Here is a 26,547-nt window from a genome sequence, read left to right as displayed (position 1 = left end):
CTCTCATTTCTTATTTAATTTCTCAAGAACTACTTCTTTATTAATTAATCTTGTTATGAGCTTCCCCAGACTTTGTCCTATGTGTCCTCACTTTCTGATTAGACCTACATCAGTATCATTTATGATGTTTAGGTTGAAACATCTAATGCTACTGCTGCTGCTGCTGCTAAGTCGCTTCAGTCGTGTCCGACTCTGTGCGACCCCATAGACAGAAGCCCACCAGGCTCCCCTGTTCCTGGGATTCTCCAGGCAAGAACAGTGGAGTGGGTTGCCATTTCCTTCTCCAATGCATGAAAGTGAAAAGTGAAAGTGAGGTTGCTCAGTTGTGTCCGACTCTTAGCGACCCCATGAACTGCAGCCTACTAAGCTCCTCCATCCATGGGATTTTCCAGGCAAGAGTACTGCAGTGGGGTGCCATTGCCTTCTCTGAAACATCTAATAGGTCACGCTGAAATAAGAAGTGGGTTAAAGAGTTAGAAGGCACCTAGTGGCGTCTCCATTTAAGATGACTTAAGTCAGAAAGCAATCATTAGACTGCCTGTCTCCTCTTCATTTAGTGGTTCTTGTAGCTTTTTGTCTTGCTCCTTCCTCTACACCATACTTCTCTGTCCTCTCATTTTGTCACATTTTCTGGGTTTGTGGTCTGTTCTGCAGGCTGCAGGATCTTGGCTCCTCTTGCTCTGTTGTCTTCCCCCTGGAGGGTGAGGTTGGCCCACAGGCTTGTGCCCTTCTCCCCTTGGTCTGGGCTTTGATTGCTGTTACTGTGACCCGAGCCTGCCCTGGATATTGAGGGGAGCTTCCCCGTGGCTCTGTGGCTGTCACCACTCTGTCTGTGGTGGGTCCGCTCCCTGGTTGGTGGAACAGAGCCCCCACATCTGTTTCTTCGCTGTGATTCTGATCTGTGGTGTAGGCAGGTGGGATTGGACCACAACCCCGGGAGAGAGAACCCCCTGAGGACTGCTGCTCTGGGGATATTCCCCTCGGGGTGTGCTCACGCATTGTGTGAGTCTCATGTGACCTTGGTCGGCACTGCACGTGGCCCCACCTCAACCGTGGGCATCTCTGCACATGGCTCTGGTGTCTCTCAGATGTTGTTTTCACCAAGTCACCAGCATAGATCCAGTGAAATCAGGGCCCAGAATTGCTTTCATGGAGCTGGATCCACTGTGGTGCTATGGGGCAGCTCAGACTGTGGCCTGGCCCCACCCCTCACGTACATCCCCACAAAGTCTACAGTTGCTAAAGCTACACCTCCATGACTGGGGGAGCCCTGGTTGTCCATTCAGATGCTCTATAGGGACTGAGTTGACAAAGTCCGTGACGGGTGTAAAAACATGGTTTGTGAAGCTGTGAGGAGAGACTTCAGGTTTTTTTCCTTAACCCTGGGGCTCAGCTGTGCTTTTGGCTCCATTTGTGTGTCTGGCCCACTCATAGGTGTCTGCTCCAGAGGCTGTCCCAGAGCACAGGGGTCTGCTGATTGTGGAGGAGGTGCATAGGGGGAGGCCATGGTGGGGGCTCTTCCTACAGCCAGGGACAAGGGGCCAGCACCTGGGGAGAGAGGCTGCGGTGGGGTTCTTCCCTTCAGACATCACTCAAAAATGGCGCTCTGCGCTTTGGTGGTGCAGGCTTCTTCCACAAGCATCCCATTTGCAGAGCTCCTCCCTCCCTCCCGTCGCCTCATGATGTCTCCTCACAGCCAATAGCAGTCCTCTCCCTGGGTCTGCTCTCCACATCCCACGTTCCAGCACCCAGCCCTTGTCTGCAGCGGTGGACACCCTCTAAGGCTGGGTGGGCAGGGCAGGGGTCAGTACCCTGCGTACAGGTCTCATTCTGTCCTGCTGCCACAGGCTGCTGCTTTGTTCTCTTCCCACAGAGGATGAGGCTCCCCTTCTGTACCAACTGGGCTCCCCCCAGTGAGGGGCTTCTCTGGACATGGAGACCTCCTCTCTTCAGATCCCCCCAGGGTTGCAGGTCCCATCCCACTTCCTCTCCTCTTCCTTCTTTCTTCGGTTCTACCTGGCTAAGTGGGAATCTTTCTTGTCCTTTTAGGTGTTGTAGGTCCTCTGCTAGTGTTCAGAGGGGCTTGTGTGAGAGTTGTTCCATTTCTGATGTATGCTTGATGCATTTGTGGAGAGAGATGAACTCCAAGTCTGCCTAATCCTCTTGCATCTTGATTCTTGTGTCTCTGTTTTCTCTACATCTTTAAGGATATTCACTGAGAATAGTAGATTTTATACCTTTTACTTTGATAAACTTTTATTTGGTAAATTTCAGCTGTGTCTTCTCACAACACCCGTGCTTTGATGTCAAAGAATCCAAGGTTAGAAAATTTAATCCAAAAGGCAAACCTAGGAACATATGAAAGAGCTCACCTTGGAAATGAACATTTAATGAAAGACCAGGATTATACAGGGCTTTTTAAAAGACCTAGAAGATGTTTATATAGACACAAAGGAACTGAGACAGTTTCACATAATGCAGACATTACTGCCAAAAGAAATGAGCAATGTTAGTCAAATTGGGGAAAACACCCATTTCAGTTATCAACATCTGCATAGAAGTGTATCTTTTCAAGCAAAGGCTTAAATCATTTTTTGAAACATACACGTTCTCTGAAGGGGAATGTGGAAAATCTGGAAAGTCATCCAGTCTCTACTGCAAATACTCATTCAAACCACTCTGAACACAGGCTTCCATTACACATACATTCAAGCACGTCTGAAAACCAGAAATTTAAAAATGATGGGGAAAACTCACAATATAATCAATTTGAGGGATCTGTGAGCAAGGGATCGTTATTCTTCCACCAACAGACAGTTTCTCTCTGTTCCAAAATGTGTAATGTTGATAGTAATGGAAAAGAGTTAATCCCACCGTCATTGTTCAATACACATCATGATATGGTTAATATGCACCAACTTCTCACATATAATAACACGAATCAGGCCTTAAGTAAGAGCTCTACCCCCAATAATTACAAGAATATTTACGATGGAGTGAGAAGCTATTCATGCAATGAAACTGGGTCTAAAACTGAACAAGACTCTAACCCTATGAAACATCAGGGACCTCAATCTTCACACAAGGATTCTAAAAATAGTACATGTAGGAATATCTTTTGTCAAACATCAGGCCTTCCACTAAAGAAGAGTATACATACAGGAGAGAAGACTTATAATTGTGAATGTAGTAATATTTCTAATCAGTCTTCAAATCTTACTCAACAGCAGAATATTCAGGATCCACAGAAAAGTGTAAGAAATGTGAGAAAGCCTTTACTAACTCATCCAGTCTAAGTAGACACAGGAAAATTCATTCAGGATGGAAACTTTTCAGAGTGTGGTACAATTTTCATTGTGCAGAGTGTGGCAATGCCTCTAATCAGAATTCAAAGCTTAGTCAAGCTCAGCAAATCCATACTGGCAAGAAACCCTATGAATGTAAGGAATGTGGAAAAGCATTTATGTCTTGCTCAAATCTTAGTCAACATCAGCGAATTCATTCTAGGGAGAAGCATTATAAATGTACAAAGTGCGGCAAAGCCTTTAATCAGAACTCAAAGCTTACTCAACATCAGCGAATCCATACAGAGCAGAAACCTTACAAGGCTAAGGAAAGTGGCAAAGCCATTTTTAGGTGTTCACATTTCAGTCTGCATCAGCAAGTTCATGCTAGGGAGAAACCAAGCAAATGTAAAGAATGTGGCAAAGTGTTTCCTTGTAGCTCATGTCTTACTCAATATCAGGTAATTCATATGCAGCAGAAATCACACAAATGTATGAAGTGTGGCAAAGCCTTTAATCAGAAGTCAAATCTTACTGAACACCAGAGAATTCATACTGGAGAGAAGCCTTATAAATGTAAGGATTGTGGCAAAGAATTTAACCAGTGCTCAGGTCTCACTTACCATCAGAAAATTCATACTAGAGAGAATCCTTATAAATGTAAATATTGTGGCAAAGCGTTTAGACAGCAGTCATGTCTTACTAAACATCAAGTAATCCATACTGGAGAGAAATCTTATAAATGTAAAGAATGCGGAAAAGCCTTCAGTCACTACTCAACTCTTACTAAACACCAGCGAATTCATACTGGAGAGAAGCCTTATAAATGTAAGGATTGTGGCAAAGAATTTAACCAGTGCTCAGGTCTTACTTACCACCAGAGAATTCATACTGGAGAGAAACCTTATAAATGGACAGAATGTGGGAAATCCTTTAGTCAGAACTCAACTCTTATTCAACACCAGCGAATTCATACCTGGGAGAGGCCTTATAAATGTAAGGATTTTGCCAAAGACTTTAGCAAGCCCTCAGGTCTTACATACCATCAGATAATTCATACTGGAGAGAAACCTTATAAATGTAAAGAATGCGGAAAAGCCTTCGGTCACCACTCAAGTCTTATTCAACACCAGCGAATTCATAATGGAGAGAAACCTTACAAATGTAAAGAATGTGGAAAAGCCTTTATCAAGAACTCACATCTTACTCAACATCAGAGAATTCATACTGGAGGAAAAACCTTGTAAATGTAAGGAAAGTGGCAAAGGCTTTAATCAGAGCTCACTCTAGTAGAAAGTGATGGAAGAGGTTTGTCCTAAACATACACTTCAGAAAATACAGGACCATTTATTTAAGTAAGATAAGGAATGACATGAAAAAGTGTAGAAAAGTATTTAAAGAAAATTAAATCTAAATAAATACCAGAAATTGAACACTAGAAAAAGTGAAAGTTGCTCAGTCGTGTCCAACTCTGCAACCCCATGGACTGTGTCCATGGAATTCTCCAGGTCAGAATACTGGAGTGGGAGGTGGGTTCTTTACCAACTGAGCTATCAGGGAAGCCTGCACACTTGAAAGCATTTCATCAATCCTATTTGATTGTTCATTCATCCAATTTGAAGTTCCTCTTCAGGAGAAGTATTGTAGATCGTAATCCATAGTTAAAAGAGATAGAAAATTGGTATGTTAGTATAGAACACAAGATGAAGGGTTGGTATTTAGAAATGTACAATTATTAGCAATGTATCTTTGTTTATTGACACGATTTGTGATTATTTATAAACTGAGATATGTTATTCAACTCTTAAATTACTCCATGCTGCTATGCTTCATTTTTAGTGTGTATGCAATGTTATGTTTTTGATATTGCTACTCAAAGATGAAACAAGACCTTCTATCCTAGAGAGAAATCATTTATATTTATTCTCCATTAGAAGATTAAGGACACAGTGATGTAACATGTGCACTGAACATTTAAATGGAGGTGTTAGTCATTCATGTCAAACATTCCTATAGGTCACCATGAAGTAAGTGTTTAGGAAGTAATTCCACATATTAAAGTAAGATGCACATTTTCAATAGTTATATAACTTGCATTTTAAGGAAAATACAATGACAGTTCACTGAACTCTTGATGTGTCTTTATAATATCAACAGAAGTCATGAATATTAGTTGACATGTTTCAAATAAAGATACCTCTGATACCCTAAAAATGTATGGAGACCCTTCTCAGAAAAGTATGTACATCTTGTTTCATTCGTAAATGATTAGCCTCCATTTTGTAACTGTAGAAATCAGAATTCTGAGATCATTGTATCAGAGGAATGACTATCGTTGTTTATGCTTGTAATCTGTCCAATCAGCTACACAGTGGATTGGAAAAGGTTTTATTCTGACTATGTGTGATATTACATGTTAATAAAACTGATGGTTTCTTGTGATAAAGTTGGTGTGTAATGAATGAAGTGTCAACCTACTGATTTAAGGTTGCAGGGAAGAATACCTAACAATTAACTCTTTGTTAGCACAGAGGGATGATATCTGTAACAATTAGTTTCCTTACTGCATTTAAGTCTCAAATAATTGGATATTTCCCATCATTTCTCCATTGTACTTTCCCCTCCTCTCTCTAACTGCTGGGACATTGTGATGGTTCCAATAAGGATTATACAGAGTACTGTTAAGAGCTTACCTGAACTACTCCACGCTGTTGCTGCCTCAGCATCTGTCTGGGGAGCAGCATCTGCAGGTCCTTGAACTCACGCCAGCCAGTCCTGTGAGCACCTGCTCTAGACAACCACCCACCTTGTGATCAGCAGTCTTGCTGAACCCCAGGTTCTACTTCACAGGTGCCCTCCCCTTCAATGACACCCTCACAGTGCTCACCACATTCCTGCTCCCCTTGGTTTGACGGGACCCATCCACACTCAGCCTGGGGAGCCCACAGCACTTCACCCAGGGTCTCTTATAAAGGCCTGAACACCAAGTACGGAAGCTTTCTCTGCTTGGTCCTAACCTTGACCTAAGAAATTCCTGCCCTAAACCCTCCTCTCCTGAGAGGTCTCAGGTGTGCTGAGTGTGAGGGCTGAAGCTCAGGGCTCCTGAGTGTGGGTCTTGGGGGAGAAGCATCAGAACAAACAGAATTTGCTAAAGACTCATTTCATGGCCCCACGTCAGACCTGAAGATTCATAACTTCTTAGAGTGGGGACCTGACCTCAAGGGGTTCATATTCACTGAAATGGTTCAGAAAGAATCTTTTCAGTGGTTTGAACCTTGTTTGCTATCAAGATCACATGACCAGTGTTAAGGGATAACCTCCCCGGTGCCCTCCCCACAGAGTTCTCTGGGTCCTGTGGGAGCATCAGTGTGGTGTGTAGGAAGTGCTCCAGGGGACTCTAAGGCGGGGCCCGGGTTAAGGACGCGGCTCCTGGTGCATTTGTGAGACCTGAGGCCCGGCGTCAGTCCAAGGAGAGGCCGCAGGGTTGGTCTAGCTGGATTTGGACAGGGAAGTCAACTCACATCATCTGTGTGAGCAGAGGGTTAGGAGCTCTCTATGGGGAGAGAACAATCAAGAAATTAGTTCACAGACTGGTCTCCAGGTAGAAAGTGATTGTTCCTGAATCTCTCCTGAGACAGAGGACAGGAGAGGTGAGTCTTTTCAGCTTTTCAAGGTCCTTCTGTCGGTAGTGGTGAAGTAGTTGCAGGTTAAAGAGCTGTGCGGATGCCTTTGAAGGTATTTTCTCAAGATGCAGAGATACGTTCGCTGCATAACATCCCCAGAGAAGACGCAGAGCAGGAGGAAGAAGAGGAGGAAATGGCAGCTTCTCAGGTACATGTCCTGTCCCGGATCTGGGGCTGTGTCTGCTTTTCCTGCTGAAATGCCTAGACTGAGGGAACCTGCAAACCTTTAGTTCTCGGCTTCTAATTTTTCTGCCTGGGGTGTTTGTTATCAACTTCTTATTTTTTCGTCTTCTTACCATAGTGAGGACCGGCTCTTTAGACCACTTCTGCCTTGTGTCCCAGAACCTTGTCTCCCTTGTCTGTAGGGAGCATGATGAATTCTGGCTTTCTATAGAGCATGATGAATTCTCAACCTGAATTAGTGACTTTCAACTAGTGAAAATATTCCCTTTGTGAGAAATAAACATGGGGAGGCATAGGTTCTGAGATTCGCATTGGCATGTGGTTCAGTCTTGGGATCTTAGAGAAGTAGGGGAAATTAGTGATGAATTTACATGTATACGCAATTTCAGACATTTAGAACAGGATTAAGAAATTGTCCTTATGAACAGAATTACCCCAGTGGTCCAGAGTTCCACAGGAAGTTTGGCGAAAAGGAGAAAAGTATGAGAGACCCTTCTCCATGTTGGCAGGAAGGACTCACTCTTAAGTGTAGCCTTAGGATACAGAACATGGAAGTTATATAAGAAGAGAATTTTGTATAAAACTGGTATTTTTCAGGATTCAGATCACTGCTAGCATTTATCCCATTACCCCTCACGCTTTCTGGTTCAGGTGCTTCTGTGATTTTGCAACTGTGCTGTTCCTGCTTTCTGTCTTTAAAAAGGATTTTTGAAAGGTTTAGTGAAGGATGTGTATAAGCTGACAAAATTAATGTGGCAAACCACGCCTTCTTAGTTCTGTTTGCTTTGGAAAATGAACACTCACCTGTGTTTAGTAAGGTTATTGCATTTGGGGAATGGAGGTTTTCATCACTGAAGCCCAGGTCTGATCATTTCCGTTAATAATATACTCTGCACTCATTTCCCAGACAGGACCCTTATCACATCTTTGTGTTTTCTACAAATTTACAAGAATGTTATTACTTATGTATGTTTAACTGTTAAATCTAAAATATAATTCAACACACATGACAGAGATTTTCAAAGGAATAAAACATTCAGAACCAAGAGCTCTAATTTATTTTATGTCATTGTGTGTTTTTGCACCCTAGTGTATTAAAAAAATAGAGAATGTCGCCACAAATAAATTATGAGATTTAAGCACAGAAAACTATTCCTAATTTTATAAACATGAATAATTTTTCTCCCAATTAGTTTATGTTTGTGTGCATGAAAATGTTAACAGTATATGACATTTTTTCTGTTTTTGATATTTTTGTCAGTTACCTCAACTGGTAAAACATCCATTAGAGTGGTCTCTGTGTGCAGTTCAGTTCAGTTGCTCAGTCAGGTCTCTGTGTTGACTTGATTCTTTTACATAAAATTGAGCTCAGATCCATTGAAGTAAATCCCAAGCTCTACCATTTTCTGAATATTTGATCAAATATTCCAAACCATTTTGAACAGCAATATTTTTGATCTAAAATTATTTATATGGCTCATTCAAGGTTAAAAAAGTAAAAAACCGTTAGAAATTTCTACAGTTCAAAAATAGTCAAAAGGATTGTTTTCTCTGCTTACTAATCTATTAAACCTGTAAAATCTGTAAAGCGCATAAAGTTCAATAATAAGTATGAATTCTTACCTGGCTCTTTTCAGTTTAGTTCAGTTGCTCAGTTGTGTCCAGCTCTCTGCAACCCCATGGACTGCAGCACATCTGACAATCACCAACTCCCGGAGCTTACTCAACCATATATCTGTTGAGTCCGTGACACCATCCAACCATCTCATCCTCTGTCATCCCCTTCTCCTCTCGCCTTCAACCTTTCCCAGCATCAGGGTCTTTTCAAATGAGTCAGTTCTTCACATCAGGTGGCCAAGGTATTGGAGTTTCAGCTTCAGCATCAATCCTTCCAATGAATATTCAGGACTGATCTCCTTTAGGATGGACTGGTTGGATGTCCTTGCAGTCCAAGGGACTCCCAAGAGTCTTCTCCAACACCACCGTTCAAAAGCATCGATTCTTTGGCACTCAGCTTTCTTTATAGTCCAACTCTCACATCCATATATGACTGCTAGAAAAAACATAGCTTTGACTAGACAGACCTTTGTTGACAAAGTAATGTCTCTGCTTTTTTATATGCTAAGTTGGTCATAGTTTTTCTTCCAAGGAGTAAGCGTCTTTTAATTTCATGGCTGCAGTCACCATCTGTAGTGATTTTGGAGCCCGAAACAATCAAGTCTCTCACAGTTTCCATTCTTCCCCCATCTATTCGCCATGAAGTGATGAGACTGGATGCCATGGCTATCGGCCATGGCTCTTTTACCTCCGTGCTGTTCACAATGGCCATTTATCAACCAGACATTTAGTTAAAACTAAGCTTGTTCAAGATGAAAAACTGTGGCCCCACCCTAGAATTCTTGAATCACAATGTGCTTTTAAAAAAATTCCTGCTTTGATTGATATTTATCCTGTGGAACACAAGGAAAATCCTCAAAAATAAATATGCCTCTGTTAATCACATTTAATAATTTTTCTCCCAGATGAATGAATGAATCATAGTCTCTCAGTCATGTCCCACTCTTCGTGACCCCATGGACTATATAGCCTGCCAGGTTCTTCTCTCCATAAGATTCTCCAGGCAAGAATACTGGAGTGGGTTGCCATTTCCTTCTCCAGGGCATCTTCCCAACCCAGGGATCAAATCCAAGTCACCCACATTGCAGACAGTTTCTTTACCATCTGAGCCAGCAGGGAAGTCCAAGTGGCTTTGTGGATCGTATGTCATCCTGTTTTCTTCAGGTTAGAAATATGGTAGCGCATGTAACTATGTAAAAAAAAGTATATTATTGTATAACATCAGACACTCCTCTCATTGAAAAACTAGTTCTCTGAACTTGCTGTTTTCATCCTGGGTCACATAAGGAAGTCTTCCCACAGTCACATGGCATATGTACTTTGTATTTCAGGGACGGCTGACATTCCAGGGTCTGGCCATAGACTTCACTCAAGAGTGAGAGAGTCAGTTCCAACAAAAAAAAAAAAAGAGAGAGAGAGAGAGAGAGAGAGTCAGTTCCTAGGTAGGTTGATAAGAAGTCCGGGGGTCCCCAAGGAGAGAGGGGTCTGGAATTCTCAAGGAGGAGGAAAGGACAAACTTTTTTGTCTACATTCCTTAGGCTTCATCAATTACATAACTCAGTTTAAACTGTACTAGGGATTATACAACAACAATGTATCCTGCTTGAGGACAGTTTCTCTTTCCTGAAAAACCTTCTGGCTAATCCTGTTATCTTAAAATGTAAATTATGGGAGTGGGTCTAGTAAGATCTTTACAACCTCCAGACATTCTTTTGATTCATTGTGATGACTAATTAAAAGATATATAATTCCCTTGCCAACGCCAGCGAGTGGGCACTCTTTCTGCCCCCTTCTGATGTCTATTTCAGAAGCTTTCCCTACCTCTTCTTTACTTTAATAAAACTCTATTACACAAAAGCCCTGAGTGATCAAGCCTCATCTCTGGCCCTGGATAGAATTCTTCGGAGGCCAAGAATCCAGGCGTCTTCTGTAGTTCAGCAACAACCTTTCAAGAGGAGCGGGAATGCCTGGACCTCGGTCAGTGGAAATTGTCCAGGGATGTGATGTTACAGAACTACTGGAACCTGGCCTGCTTGGGTGAAGATAGCTTCCTTCCAGAATCCCTTCTCTACCCTCAGGGTTTGGGTTCCTTCACTTGTAGAATGTCTCCTGGTGTCTCCTGCATCCTACGATCTCTGCTATTGAGGAATAAATGGGAGTTTGTGAGTACAGACAGAAAGCTTCATGATGATTCACATGATTTTAACGTTCTTCTTTCTTGAGTTCTCTGCCTCCTTCGCTCTAGACTAGTGGTCACTCTAACTTTACTGGTATAAAGTCATGCTGCCCTCCTCATAAAGACAGAGGTCCACTCTTATTTTGGCTGAGTGTTATTCTGATGGAGATCTCAGGATCTGGGTTTTAACTATTGCCTACTACAGTAAAGGTGCTTTCTATAAAGCTTTTTGGGAAGTCACATTCTAGACTCTTTACACATTCTACAATGCCTTCCTCTCTCACGAGACCGCAATGTTGTTCAGTCGCTCAGTCGTGTCCGACTCTTTGTGACCCCATGGACTGCAGCACGTCAGGCCTCCCTGTTCATCACCAACTCCCAGAGCTTGCTCAAACTCATGTCCATTGAGTTGATGATGCCCACTAACCATCTCATCCTCTGTCGCCCCCTTCTCCTCCTGCCCTCAATCTTTCCCAGCATCAGGATCTTTTCCAATGAGTTGGCTCTTAGCATCAGGTGGCCAAAGTACTGGAGTTTCAGCTTCAGCATCAGTCCTTCCAATGAATATTCAGCACTGATTTCCTTTAGGATGGACTGGTTTGATCTCCTGGCTGTTCGAGGGACTCCCAAGAGTCTTCTCCAACACCACAGTTCAAAAGCATCAGTTCTCCAGCGTTCAGCCTTCTTTATGGTCCAAATCTCACATCCACATATGACTACTGGAAAAACCATAGCTTTAACGAGACAGACCTTTGTTGGCAAAGTGATGTCTCTGCTTTTTAACATGCTGTCTAGGTTTGTCACAGCTTTTCTTCCAAGGAGCAAGCATCTTTTAATTTCATGGCTGCAGTCACCCAATTCAGTGATTTTGGAGTCCAAGGAAATAAAGTCTCTCACTGTTACCATTGTTGCCCCTTTTCTTTGTCATGAAGAGATGGGACTGGATGCCATGATCTTAGTTTTTTGAATTTTGAGTATTAAGCCAGCTTTTTCACTCTCCTCTTTCACTTTCATCAAGAGGCTCTTTAGGTCCTCTTTGCTTTCTGCCTTAAGGGTGGTGTCATCTGCATATCTGAGGTTATTGATATTTTTCCTGGCAATCTTGATTCCAGCTTGAGCCTCATCCAACCCAGCATTTTACATAATGGTATCCACATATAAGTTAAATAAGCAGGTGACAATATACAGCCTTGATGTACTCCTTTCCCAATTTGGAACCAGTTCATTGTTCCATGTTCAGTTCTAACTGTTTCTTCTTGACCTGCATGCAGGTTTCTCAGAAACCAGATCAGGTGGTCTGGTATTCCCAGCTCTTTCAGAATTTTCCGCAGTTTGTTGTGATCCACACAAAGCCTTTAGCATAATCAATGAAGCAGAAGTAGATGTTTTCTGGAATTCTCTTGCTTTTTCTATGATCCAACGGATGTTGGCAATTTCATCTCTCACTCATCTGCCTTTTGTAAATCCAGCTTGTACATCTGGACATTCTCAGTTCACATTCTGTTGAAGCCTTGCTTGAAGGATTTTGAGCATTACCGTGCTGGCAAGTAAAATGAGTGCAATTGTGCAGAAGTTTGAATATTGTTTGGAGACATTGGAGACAACACTTATGATTGTGGTGTGTATGGGAAAGTTTTAAATCAATCTTTAAAACTTATTCAACAGCAGCATTCAAAATCCTCAGAAGCATAACAAGTGTCATAAATGTGGGAAAGTCTTTGCTAAACCATGAAATCTAAGTAGCCATAGGAAAATTCATACAGGATGGCAACCTTTCAAATGTACAGAATGTGGCGAAGCCTTTATCCAGTGCTCATATCTCACTTGACATCAGCAAATTCATACTGGAGAGAAGCCTTATAAATATATGTAATGTGGAAAAACCTTTAATGGGATATCAATTCTTGCTAGACATTTGCAAATTCATGTTGGTAATGCAGAGAAGACTTAAGAAATGTACAGAATGTGGCAAGGCCTTTATCCATTGCTCAAAATTTATTCAACATAAGAGAATTCATACTGAGGAGAAACATTATAAATGCACAGAGTGTGGCAAAACCTTTAATCATAGTTCCACTCTTAATAGGCATCCGATAATTCATACTGGAGAGAAACCTTATAAATATAAGGGTTGTGGCAAAGCCTTTAACCAAATTCCTAGCTTTATTCAACATTGGCAAATTTGTACTGGAAACCATTCAGATGTAAAGAATGTGGCAAAGCCTTTACCCAGAGCTCAAGTCTTAGTCAACATCAGAGAATTCATCCTTCAGAGAAAACTTAAAAATTTAAATGTAAGGAAAGTGGCAAAGGCTTTAATCAGAGCTCTCACCTCACTAGACATCAGAGAGCACATACTGGAGAGAAACCCTAGTAATGTAGTAAGTGATGAAAGAGGTTAGTCCTAAATGTACGCTTTAGAAAACACGAGAGCATTTATACAGGAAAGATATGTGATGATGTAAAAAAAAGTAGGAGAGGTTTCATAAAAATCAAATCTAAATAAATATCAGAGAATGCCTACTAGGAAGCACTTCGTATTTCCTCTGAAGGAGAATTACTGTAGATAGCAATCCGTAGTTAAAACACAGAGAAAATTGATATGTTAGGATGGATCCCAGGATGGAGGGTTGGGTGTGGAGCGGTACACTTATTAGCAATGTATTCTTGTTTGTTCTGACATATTTGAGATTATTTGAAAACCACATGGAAGTAACTCAACCCTCAAAATACCACATGTCATGCTTTGTTTGTACTGTGCGTGTGAACTTAAGTTTTTGATGGTTGCTGCCTCAGTGAGAAGAGAATCCTACATGATGTAGGAACCATTGGTATTTATTCTCCACTGAGGACATTAAGGACATAGTAATATAACATGTACACTGAACATCTAAATGGAGGTGTTTGTCACTGGTGTCAAACAACCCTGTAGGTCACCATGATGTAAGTGTTCAGGAAACAATTCCACAGAGGTTTGTTCTAAAATGTCAATGTCACTTGCTTTTTAAGGATAATACAATGACAGTTCACTGAAATTTTGATGCATCTTTGTAATACCAGCAGAAGTCAGTCATGAATATTAATTGACACGTTTGAAATAAAGACTTCTCTGATACCCTGGAAAAGTATGGGAAACCCTTCCCAGAAAAATCATGTAATTAATCTGTGTCTTGTTTATTAAATGATTAGCCTTCATTTTGTAAACATAGAAAGTGCAACTCTCAGACCAAATTGTATCAGAAAAATGAATATCATGGTCTATGCTTGTAATCTGTATTCTAATCAAGGATCACACAGTGGATTGTAAAAGGTTTCATTCTGACTACATGTGCTATTCATACATGTGATCAATAAAACTGAATGGTTTCTGGTGATACAGTTGATGTGTAATGAATGAAGTGTTTACCTATCACCACCGTTAACCTCTCCCATCTTATTTAAGGTTGCAGGAAAGAATCGTAACAGTAAACTATTAGGTAGCACTGTGGGATGACATCTGTTACTGACCTTAAGCCTCATATAATTTGATCATGTATTTCCCATCGCTTCTCCATTGTACTTTTCCCCCTCTCTGTAACTGCTGGGGCATGGTGATGGCTCTAATAAGAAGGATCATACAGAGTACTGTTGAGAGCTCCCCTGAACTGCTCCATGCTGTTGCTGCCTCAGCGTCTATCTGGGGAGCAGGCAGCCTGCAGGTCCTTGAACTCACACCAGCCAGTCCTGTGAGCACCTGCTCTAGGTGACCCCCTTCCTTGAGACCAGCAGTCTTGCTGAACCCCAGGGCCTACTTCACAGGCCCCCCTTCAGTGACACCCTCAGAGCTCACCAGAATCCTGTTCCTCTTGGTATGAATGAACGAATCCACACTCAGCCTGAGGAACCCACAGTGCTTCACCCAGGGTCACTTAGGCCTGAACCCCAAGTACTGCAGCTTTCTCTGCCTGGTTCTAGCCTGACCTCCCTCAGAAATTCCCAGCCTAAACCCTCCCCTTCTGAGAGGTCTCAGCAGTGCTGAGTGTGAGGGCTGAAGCTCAGGGCTCCTGAGTGTGGGTCTTGGGGGAGAAGCATCAGAACAGAGAACATGCTAAAGACGTATTTAATGAACCCACCTCAGACCTGCAGATTCATAACTTCTTAGAGTGGGGACCTGACCTCAAGGGGTTCATATTCACTGAAATGGTTCAGGAAGAATCTGAACCATTAGCCAAGTGGTTTCCATCTGTTTCCCATCAGGGTCACGTGACCAGTGCTAGGACATGACCTCCCCGGGGCCCTCCCCAGAGTTCTCTATTAGTCCTGTGGCAGCCCCAGTGTGGTGTGTAGGAAGTGCTCCAGGGGACTCTAAGGGGGGCCCGGGATAAGGACGCGGCTCCTGGTGCATTTGTGAGAGCTGAGGCCCGGCGTCAGTCCACGGAGAGGCAGCAGGGTTGGTCTAGCTGGATTTGGACCGGGGAAGTCAACTCACATCATCTGTGTGAGCAGAGGGTTAGGAGCTCTCTATGGGGAGAGAACAATCAAGAAATAAGTCCATAGGCTGGTCTCCAGGTAGGAAGTGATTGTTCCTGAATGTCTCCTGAGAGAGGACAGGAGAGGTGGGTCTTTTCAGCTTTTCAAGGTCCTTTTGTCTGTAGGTGAAGTAGTTGCAGGTTAAAGAGCTGTGCGGATGCCTTTGAAGATATTTTCTCAAGATGCAGATGTGAGTTTGTGGCATAACTTCCCCAGAGAAGACACAGAGCAGGAGGAAGAAGAGGAGGAAATGGCAGCTTCTCAGGTATGTGTCCTGTCCCGGGTCTGGGGCTGTGTCTGCTTTTCTTCCTGAAATGCCTGGACTGAGAACCTGCAAACCTTTAGTTCTCTGCTTCTGACTTTTCTGCCTGGGTGTTTGTTATCAACTTCTTTATTTTTTCCTTTTCTTCTTATCATAGTGAAACCTGGCTCTTTAGACCACTTCTCCCTTGTGTCCCAGAATCTTGTCTCCCTTGTCTGTATCCTGGATTTCTATGGAGCATGATGAATTCTCAACCTGAATTAGCAACTTTCAACTGGTGAATATATCCCTTTGTGAGAGAGAAACACGGAGAGGCACTGGTATCCGAGATTTGCACTGGGATGTGGTTCGGTGTTGGGATCTTAGGGAACTAGGGGAAATGCCATGATGAGTTTACACGTGGGTGCAATTTCAGCTCTTTAGGAGTTAGAAAATGCCCTTATATATTAAATAAACTCAGTGATCCAGAATTTTTCAGAAAATGCTCAGAAATAAAAAGAAAACTATGAGATACTGTCCTCTGTAATGTTAAGAGTTACTAGTTAAACACATTGTTAGCATACAAAACGGAGGAAGTATATATGAAATGAATTTTGCATAAAACTGATATTTTTCTCTCTCTCTCTCTCTCTTTTTTTTTTTTTCTTTTTTTTTACAGGATTAACTACAGTCAGCATGCTGCGCATACCTCCCCAGGACACACTCATTTCACAACTCAAAGTCGGTAGCTTTTGACCAACATCTCCCCATCTTCCTGACCTTACAGCCCCAGGTGACCACCATCCTATCCTCTGATACTCGTGAGTTTCATTTTTTTTACATTCCACATAATAGAAGAACATATAATATCAGTCTTTCCCTGTCTGCTTAACTCACTTACCATAATATTCTCTTCATTCATCCAAGTTGTCCCAAGTGAGACAAATCTCCATAATTCTTTACAAGAAAGTCACTATTGAACCAAGAAATCTTTATCCCAAGCTACAAAACTAATAAATTCAAAGAAAGCAGAAAACCAAAAGTAAAACCGTCACAAAGAACATGGTTACAGTTCCTTGAAAAGGCATCATGTAGTAAGAGTCAGTCAGTTCTTGCCCCATTTCTTCTCTCACATACCTCTACTCCTCACCAGGAACAGGGAAGGGGGTGACCCACACCTGAGAGAATCAAGTCACTGCCCCAGTCCCCACCTCAACAGGCTCTTCAGATGCATGCATTTTTAATATAAATAATTACAAAATACACATGCGTCACAGACAGAAGTTTTGCAATTCTCATTCTTATCTGTAGAATTTAAAGAAGTAAGATCTGCATTAGATTTTAAAGCCAAAAATCAATGTATGATGACTTAATAATTCTTAGCCAACTGCTTCAGCACTCTTCTGGATCTAGTCCCCACCATCACCTGCACACTAGCTGTTTCCACTTCATTTGGTTGATCTGTTTCCCTATTCTTTCTACATCTCCCTTTCTCTGCTCTCATCTCTGCTCCCCTGCTGTGCCCTTCCTCCTCTCTACTTCTTCCCTGTCTCCCATCCCGCCTCTCTCTGCCATCTGTTCGCCTTCAAGTTGCTTTCGCTCCAACCTCCCTGGTGAGCTTCAATCTCCCTGCATTTCTGCCTTTCTTCCTCCATCTCTGCCCTCCCTTCCTCCCAACTCTCTGGCATTCCCAAGTGGCTATGCTTCCTCTCAGCTCGCTTTTTTTCTCAGCTCCTCCAATCACTAGGAGTCCCCTTTCTCTCCCAGCAGGATATTCTTGCTCTGGGCCCAACTCTAGTATCGCCTTCGCGGGCTGTCTCTGTGAACTGCCTCTCCACTGTCGCCCTCTTTGGGACCCCTGATTTACAGCCCCTCTCCCTTGAAGGCTACAGAAGGGGGCGGCAGAGAACGAGATGGGGAGATACCATCCCTGGACTCAACGGACATGGATTTGAGAAAACTCTGGGAGATACAGGGCTCGCAAAGTGTCGGAATGAACAACCACACCTCCCTATGTTGCTCACCGTTAACTCTCCGGAGATCCTGCTTTTCTCTGAATTTCTCTCCTTTCCCCACCCACTCCCTACAAGGCTCATTCTCCTTCATGAAGCTGTGTCTTCCAAGTTCCTCACAATCCTCTTCACTGCCATCACTTGCCCACGTGCTTTTCTCAATTTTCCATTTCTCTAGGAGTCGCTGTCTCTGCTTCTCCGGATCCCGCCTTCCGCCCACTACTCCTACAGGGTAGGAGACTGAATAAGAAAGGCCCTCCCGCAAGAGCCAAATTGTAGCGGCTGGTATGTGGGGCCGAAGAACCTTGGGTGTGACGTGGCTGGCTCAGGTCACCTCCCGCCAGCAGGGATCAGGGGAAAAGTTACTTGGAAGGGCAGAAGGACCGGCCTGAGGAGACGTGAGGACAGAGGGCTGGGAAGGAGAGGGGTCTCAGGAGCGGGGCGGGCTCTCCAGAACCCCAGGACCGGGGAGAGAACGCGGCCTCTGCGGGAGCGGGGCGGCCGGCGAGGCCTCCAGGGCCCGAGGAGGAGAGGCTGAAGAACGTGGAGCGAATAAACCACCTCGCCTAATAGAATTGTATGTGGTGCAGAAAAGGTAGAGGAATCAGTGAGGTCAGTAAACGGTTTTAAGCCGGAAAAAGGTGCGAAACGCAACGTTTCAGCGTTCCAAAAGCAGGAACCGGCTTCAGTGCGGACTTCAAAGCAAAAGGCAGGCGCCCCTTCGCCGCTTCTGGAGACGTCTGAATCTACTGGGGGTGGTGGGGCGGGAGCGGGGATTTAGAGTCAGTAGAGACCCTCAGACCCGGGGTACAAAGAAAAGGAGACTGCGAGAGGCAGGTCCGACTCCAAAGACAAAAAGAACTGATATTTTTTTATGTTAGGTTCAAGTTACAATTACCTTATTTTTTCCGAAATGCCCAGGTTCTGATAGAACATCTTGCGTGTGATCCATTTACACCATGACAGATGATGTCCACTGGCTCTGGTGATTTCTCTGAGATTATCAGGCTATAAAGTTCATTTTTTTTCCCCTCTGTCTTTAAAGAAGGCTGTGGAAAAAGGGAATGAGGAACATGTGAAAACCCTCACAGTTAATGGAGAAACTCCACATCTTCTTGGTTTCTCTTTGCTTTGGAAAATGAACACTCACTGTGTTAAGGATAGATACTGGGTTTTGGGAGTGGGAGTTTTCATCACTCAAGCCCAAGTGTGATGTTTCCAGTACACTCCACGCTCATATCATAGACATAGTCTTCTTACTCACTTTTTTGAATTTTTTTATCAATATATTTGCAACAGTCATATTGGTGCTAATCTGTTTTCACCTCTTAAATTTCTAAGATACAGCTCAACAAAATGATAGAGTTTTTCAAGAAATTAAAGTTTCAGAACCAAGAGCTCTAATTTATCTTATACCATTGTATATGTTTGCACCCTAGTGTATTTAAAATATACAAAGAATATCATCCACAAGTAGATGTACATATTTTAACCCATTAAAAATAATCTCGATTTGATTGACATGAATATGAATTACTGAACTGAACTGAATATGAACTGATTTTATTGACATGAATATCGATTTCATTGACACGAATAAGAATGAACTGAACGGAAATGAACTGAACTGAACATGAATGAGTTCAGTTCAGTCGCTCATTCGTGTCTGACTCTTTGCAACCCCATGAACCGCAGCATTCCAGGTCTCCCTGTCCATCACCAACTCCTGGAGTTTACCCAAACTCATGTCCATTGAGTCAGTGATGCCATCTAACCATCTCATCGTGTATCGTCCCCTTCTACTCCTGCCTTCAACCTTTCCCAAAATCAGGGTCTTTTCAAATGAGTCAGTTTTTCGCATCAGATTGCTAAAATATTGGAGTTTCAGCTTGAACATCCGTCCTTCCAATGAACTTCCAGAATGATTTCCTTTAGGATGGACTGGTTGGATCTCCTTGCAGTCCAAGGGACTCCCAAGAGTCTTCTCCAACACCACAGTTCAAAAGCATCAATTCTTCTGTGCTCAGCTTGCTTTATAGTCCAACTCTCACATCCATACATGACTACTGGAAAAACCATAGCCTTGACTAGACAGACCTTTGTGGACAGAGTAATGTTTCTGCTTTTTAATATGCTGTGTAGGTTGGTCATAACTTTCCTTCCAAGGAGTAAGCGTCTTTTAATTTCATGGCTGCAGTCACCATCTGCAGTGATTTTGGAGCCCCCAAAAATAAAGTCAGCCACTGTTTCCACTCTTTCCCCATCTATTTGCCATGAAGTGATGGGACCAGATGCTGTGATCTTAGTTTTCTGAATGTTAGCTTTTCTTTAATACTCTTAATAAGTACATAGTCTCATTTTAATATATGTCTGTGTGCATGAAAATGTTAAAATTTTTTCTTTTCTTGTTTTGGTATTCTCCCCAGTTATATAAAGTTCATTTTAAAAAATACACATATTTATGTTTGGCTGAGTTGTGTCTTGGTTGTAGCCTGCAGAATCTTGGAGCCATGTGGGAGACTTTGTTGCAGCAGGCAAACTTTAGCTGTGGCGTGTGGCATCTAGTTCTCTAACAAGGGACTGAACCCAGCCCCCTGACTTGGGAGCTCACACTACCAGGGAAGACTCTAGAAAAACTATACACTTTCTTTAGTGTTGTCTCTGTCTATTTGTGTTTTGCCAGTTAAATTTTAGTTCACATAAACTGAAGCAAATTTCAAGATCTGTCATTTAATGAATGTTTGACAAAATATTTGCAAAACGGTGGAACAACAATGTTGTTGATTTTATATTATTTATGTGATGCATTCAAGACCCTGTAAAAACATTTAGAAAGACATATAGTATATACTAAATAGTTCAAAGGATTATTGCTGCTATGGGTACTATTGTATCAGACCTGTCAATTTTGTAAAACATTTAAAATTCAAAGTTAAGTATCAATTCTTACCTTAGTGGTCTACCTCTTTGCTATTCAGAACGGTCATTCATGTATCAGAATTTTCAACATTACTAGTTAAAATAAGCTTGTTAAAAATGCGGCACATTGGCCCCACTCTAGAACTCTTAGATCAGAGCATCATGCTTTTTAAAAATATTTCCTGTTTCCTTGATAGGGGGCTTCCCTGGTGGCTCAGATGGTGGAGAATCTGCCTGCAATGTGGGAGACCCAGGTCCGATCCACTGGTGGGGAAGATTCCCCTGGAGAAGGAAATGGCAACTCACTCCAGTATTCTTGCCTGAAAAATCCCATGGACAGAGAAGCCTGGCATGCTGTAGTCCATGGGGTCGGAAAGAATCAGACATGACTGAGTGACTAACATGGTTTCCTTGATAGACAGTTTATCCTGGGTCACAGGAGTACAACTCTCAAAAATAGATAAGTCAGTGTTGATGCGATTGTTTTATAATTTCTCTTCCAGATCAGAATAGTTTCTAGAGTGGTCTGTGGGTCATATCTCATTCTCTTTTCCTGGGGTTAGAAATACAGTGGAAAACACGGCAGTATAAAAATTATGTTCTTGTGTAACACGAGACATTCTCCTAAATCAAAACCATTTCTCTTACTGGTTTCATCTTGGGTCACATTAGGAAGTCTTCCCAGGTCCACATGGCTCATGTCCTTTATATTTCAGGGGCTGCTGACATTCCAGGATGTGACCGTAAATTTCACTCAAGAGGAGTGGGAATGCCTGGACCTCGGTCAGCAGGAGTTGTACAGGGACGTGATGTTAGAGAATTACAGGAATCTGGCCTGCTTGGGTGAGGATATCTACCTTCCAGAATCCCTTATGTATCCTCAGGGTGTTGGTTCATTCATTCTAGTATGTCTCCTGGAATTTTCTGCTTTGTCCAGTAGAGGTTAAGATCCCTACTTTCCAGGGGAAACTGGGTATTTGTAACATTTGCAAGAAAGACTTTATTATGAGTCATTATAAATCTAACCTTCTTTCTTGATGCAACCTGTGTCCTCCTTGTTGTTCAGTCGCTAAGTCATGTCCAACTCTTTGCGATCCCGTGGAATGCAGCAAGCCAGGCTTCCCTAGCCTAGTTTAACTCCCAGAGTTTGCTCACATTCATATCCACTGAGTCAATAATGCTATTCAACCATCTCTTCTGCCACTCCCTACTCCTTCCCTCAATCTTTCCCAGCATCAGGGTCTTTTCCAATGAATTGGCTCTTCGCATCAGGTGGTGGAAGTATCAGAGCTTCAGCATCAGTCCTTCCAATGAATATTCAGGGTTGATTTCTTTAGGATTGACTGGTGTGATCTCCTTGCTCACCAAGGGACTCTCTAGAGTCTTCTCCAGCACCACAGTTCGAAGGCATCAGTTCTTTGGTGCTCAGCCTTCTTTATGTTCCAAATATCACATCCATACATGACTATTGAAAAATCCATAGCTTTGACCTTTGTTGGCAAAGTGATGTCTCTGCTTTTTAATATGCTGTCTTTGTCATAGCGTTTCTTCCAAAGGGCAAGCATCTTTTAATTTCATGGCTGCAGTCACCATCTGCAGTAATTTTGGAGCCCACCGCCCCTCCCAAAATTAAATCTGTCACTGTTTCCACTTTTCCCCTGTCTATTTGCCATGACGTGATGAGACTGGATGCCATAATCTTAGTTTTCTGAATGTTGAGTTTTAAGCCAGCTTTTTCACTCTCCTCTTTCACCCCCATGAAGAGCCTTTTTAGTTCCTCTTCAAGTTCTGCCATTAGAGTGATATCATTTGTCTATCTGAGGTTGTTGATATCTCTCCTGGTAATCTTGATTCCAGGTTGTGATTCATCCAGCCCAGCATTTAACACGATGTACTCTGCATAGAAATTAAATAAGCAGGGTGGCCATGTACAGCCTTGATGTACTCCTTTCCCAATCCTCCACCAGTCAACTGTTCCATGTATGATTCTAACTGTTGCTTCTTGACCTGCATATACTTCATTCTAGGTTCATGGTAATTCTGTAAGTTCTGTGGTATCAAATAGTGCCACTCTCCTCTTAAAACCAGAATTCCACTACCTGCTTTTGCCTTAGTAGTACTTGAGCATAATATCAGAATCTGATTTTGATGCATTTGTCTTTTAAAGATGCTTCCAATAAACTATTTGGTGAAATCATTTTTTTAAATGTTATTTTAACTTTCTACCTTGAGTTCTCTCTCACCTGAATACGTATCGGATTGGAAATTGATGAATATCTCAGAAAACACATATTCCTTTTTCTGATGAACAGGTCTTGTGGTCTCTAAGCCGGACCTGGTCACGTTTCTGGAGCAAATGAAGGATCCCTGTGAGGTTGTTGCTGAACGATGAGATGCGGGATTCTTGGCCTCCGGAGGAGACAAATTCAATCCGGGGCCAGAGACGAGGCTGGATCGCTCAGAGCTTTTGTGTAATAAAGTTTTATTAAAGTATAAAGGAGATAGAGAAAGCTTCTGACATAGGCATCAGAAGGGGGCAAAAGAGTACCCCCCTCCTAGTCTTTAGCTGTATGTTTTATAGTCACTGACAGTCTGTTAATGAAAAGAAAGGAATGTCATAAAATTTAAAATGGCGCCAGATAATTCATCCCTGGCCATGAAATGATTGACTTGAATCTTGTAGAACGGCAGAATACCAACAAATAGTTCCGTTTACATAGATTAGGGGAAGAATACCTGAGTAAGTAAGTTGGGGCATTTGGCGGAACCAACTTGAAGATAGAGTCTGGGGTACATTAACATAGTTTAAGACAACATTTCCATAAGAAAAAGAAATGTATTGGTTAACTCAAGGTTTGAGAGTAGTTAGCTTTAGGTGAGACCAGGTGTCAAGACAACACAGCATGTTAAGAGAAACCACCTTTTAAATTTGTACGGAGAAGGAAAAACATATGGCTGGTTTTTTCCTCCTGCCGCTTAAGAGAGATAAAAATGTCTGGCACTTGCAGCCTCTTTCCTCCATTTGGAGACCCCTGGCCTTCCTGCCTGTTACCCTCTCATTACCCCTTTTCTTTCAGGAGAATTATGTTGCCTAGGGAAAAGGGGCGTCATTCTCATTCCATAACTGCTTCCGAGCTGAAGAGGGGCGTTGTCCCTAAATTGGTGAGGCAGCATATTCTCCTAATCCTCATAGTGAGGATGTCTGATCCAGGGGCCCCAAATAGTAGTCGGAAGAAGCTGCAGTGATAGCAGGAGTTTGAGCAACCATTTGTAACTTAAAAGCTTTCAGGCGACTAGAAACAAATCCACTTACACAGTTACAGATGCAGGGAGCAAACAGCAAAAACAAAACAATCAGAATTATTTTAATTAAGATCGTTTTCCACCATGGGGAACTAATTAACGTCTCCCAAAGTGAGGCAATTGAGGCTTCAGGAGTATCCATGGCCCCAAGCATCTTGTTCATGCGTTTAGTAAAATGAGTAACATTAGTGCTCGTATCAGGTATATATGCGCAGTGTTGAGTATGAATGATGGCACAAGTTCCTCCTTGTGCAGCTGTCAGAATATCTAAAGCCAATTTGCTTTGTAAAACCAGCTTCCTAATTTGTGCTTGTTCAGCATTAAGAGCTGAAATAGCCTTTTGAGAATCTTGTAATGCCTGTTGAGTAAAATTAGTCAAAGCACCTACTCGTAGCATAACATCTGTAGTTCCCAAAGAGGGGACAAACACTGCAGCCAAATAATCATACCAGTGAAATACAGACCTTGCCCACCGAGTTTTAAGGTGGGGTAAATTAGCAAGCTTTTCTGGAAGCTCTGAAAATATAAAGCCATGAGTAAAGGCTAGACCCAGGGTGCATCTCCCTATCCAGCCAGGGGGAAGCCAAGCCCATAGGTAAGAGCCACATATCCAATAAGTCCCGTTTGGAGCAAGCCAGTGTGACTGAGATATCCAGTCCCAATTAGTGCCTGGCCAGACAAAGGGAGGTCCTGAACTGGGGTTGGAAAACACGGGAATGATTACGTTACATATTTCCTGAGGCAAAAATCCCAATTGTTTCCAATCATTGTAATTAAGCTGTTGGCTAACTTTGGGGGAAGGCTCTGTTTGTTCCTAGCATATAGGGGCAGTAGATATTAAACGTCCTTTTTCAGGAGTTAGCCATATAACCTCATCCCATATTTGATAAACATCAGGTAAAAAACCATCAGATCTAGACCTGTTTGTCTTCTGTGCAGCAAAATAGTGATTAAACTGAGACAGTGTATAATCAAAATTAAAAGTCACATTATGTCCATAGTTAAGGTACAAAGTATTACACCAGTCCATTCTAGGGTTGTTAGATGTCATCAGACGAAGAAGAGGCATCACATGTGATTGTTGTCGAAGGTATTTGCAGACTTGGAGAAAGTCTTTTCCTTGAAGTGGAGACGTCCACCATGGGACGCCTTCCACTGATGAAGAGGTGAGTGCTCCGCAGACCCAGCAGTTAGACCGATTGTGGAATGCAGTATAGGAGTGAGCCCAGGACAGGAAGGCATTGTCTTGAGGATCAAACGGCAGACTCAGGATTTCTGGAGTCAGCAGAAGTAGGCTCACATAGATTATCAGGCCCATCTGAAACATACAAAGTCAGAGCATAGAAGTAAAAACATAAAATGACATCACTTAGTTCTGGTCAGGGTGCCATCTCTTGACTCGAGTGTGATGTACCCACGAATGAATCCCTGGCACTTTGACAGCTGTGGGAGAAGAAAGAATAACCTGGTAAGGGCCTTCCCAGAGGGGCTCGAGGGATGGGCCCCCAGACCCCAATGTTTTTATGAGGACCTCGGTTCCTGGCTCAAATAGAGGCTTGCTGGATTCAGAGGCTGGGTCAGGAGTCGTCTCCCGGAGTTCTGTTAATGCCTGTTGAAAAGCTGAGAGCTGAGTCACATAATTAGTTAACTCCAGGGCTTCAGGATCTATACCAATGTCTGCGTTAGAAAGGCCTTCCATAAATACATTCAAAGGGGGACAGCCCCTCCTTTTTTGGGGCAGTTTGAGCCCTCATTAAAGCTATGGATAGGACTTTAATCCAGTTGTCATGTGTTTCTTGAGTTAATTTGTGCAGATGTCTTTTGATAATGTCATTAGCTTTTTCAACCTTTCCTGAGGATTGGGGTCTCCAGGAACAGTGTAAGTGATACTCTATTCCTAGAGCTTTAGACACCCCCTGAGTTACAGCAGCTTTAAAGGCAGAGCCATTGTCACTCTGAAGGCTCTGTGGCAGCCCAAACCTGGGGATAATTTCATGGATTAAAAGCCTCGTGATTAAAATCTTTATAACCTCCTTAGCTTGTTCACTGCAACAGGGGAACGTGCCTCAATCCATCCAGAAAAGTATCCACCCAAGCTTGTAAGCAAGAATATCCATTAGCTTTTGGCATATGAGTAAAATCAATTTCCCAGCCCTCTCCAGGATACTTTCCCTTTCGTTGTAATCCAGATTTTGCTGGCTTTTCAGTCTTTGGGTTATTTTTCTGACAAACCTCACACCGTTTGATAATGTTCTTTAAAGTTTTCATTACATTTTTACCTTCAAACAAACGAGAAGCCACCCGGTAAGTACTTTCTACACCCAAATGAAAACTCTGATGTAAACCCTTAAGAATTTTCTACTGAGCATTTTCAGGAATTATTAATCGTCTATCCTCGGACTGTAACCATCCTTTATCTGTAATCTTTGCTCTTCTTTTTTCATATCTTTCTAATTCTTCCTCAGTATATAGTGGTTTTTCCTGTTCCACAGGACCTGTCCAGATCAAAGGTGTCTGTAGGGAGGGGGTTTCATAAAGTGCTGCTTTTTTGGCCTGAGAGTCAGCTAACAGGTTACCGGCAGCTACTTGATTCCCATCCCTGCTGTGCCCTTTGCAATGC

The 26,547-nt window shown here is 42.6% G+C and overlaps 1 protein-coding gene across 1 annotated transcript in view; it reads left to right on the top strand.

Moving 5' to 3' along the window:
• Positions 1-1,505: 1,505 nt before the first annotated feature.
• The window catches only part of LOC133055139 (zinc finger protein 420-like), a gene marked incomplete at its 3' end in the record, with an annotated part of 35,040 nt that continues 9,998 nt past the window's right edge, over positions 1,506-26,547 (top strand). Inside the window, 11 exon segments of the mRNA XM_061140592.1 lie at positions 1,506-1,566; positions 3,363-4,513; positions 4,515-4,573; positions 12,684-12,812; positions 12,889-13,073; positions 13,154-13,249; positions 16,373-16,434; positions 17,884-17,937; positions 18,368-18,487; positions 21,341-21,467; positions 22,937-22,993. Of these exon segments, the coding sequence (XP_060996575.1) occupies positions 1,506-1,566; positions 3,363-4,513; positions 4,515-4,573; positions 12,684-12,812; positions 12,889-13,073; positions 13,154-13,249; positions 16,373-16,434; positions 17,884-17,937; positions 18,368-18,487; positions 21,341-21,467; positions 22,937-22,993 (2,101 nt within the window).

Source organism: Dama dama, chromosome 4 (genome assembly GCF_033118175.1).
Source record: "Dama dama isolate Ldn47 chromosome 4, ASM3311817v1, whole genome shotgun sequence".
Taxonomy (NCBI): Eukaryota; Metazoa; Chordata; class Mammalia; order Artiodactyla; family Cervidae; genus Dama; species Dama dama.
Note: the sequence above shows the minus strand (reverse complement) of the source record. Positions and strands in the feature narration are given on the sequence as shown.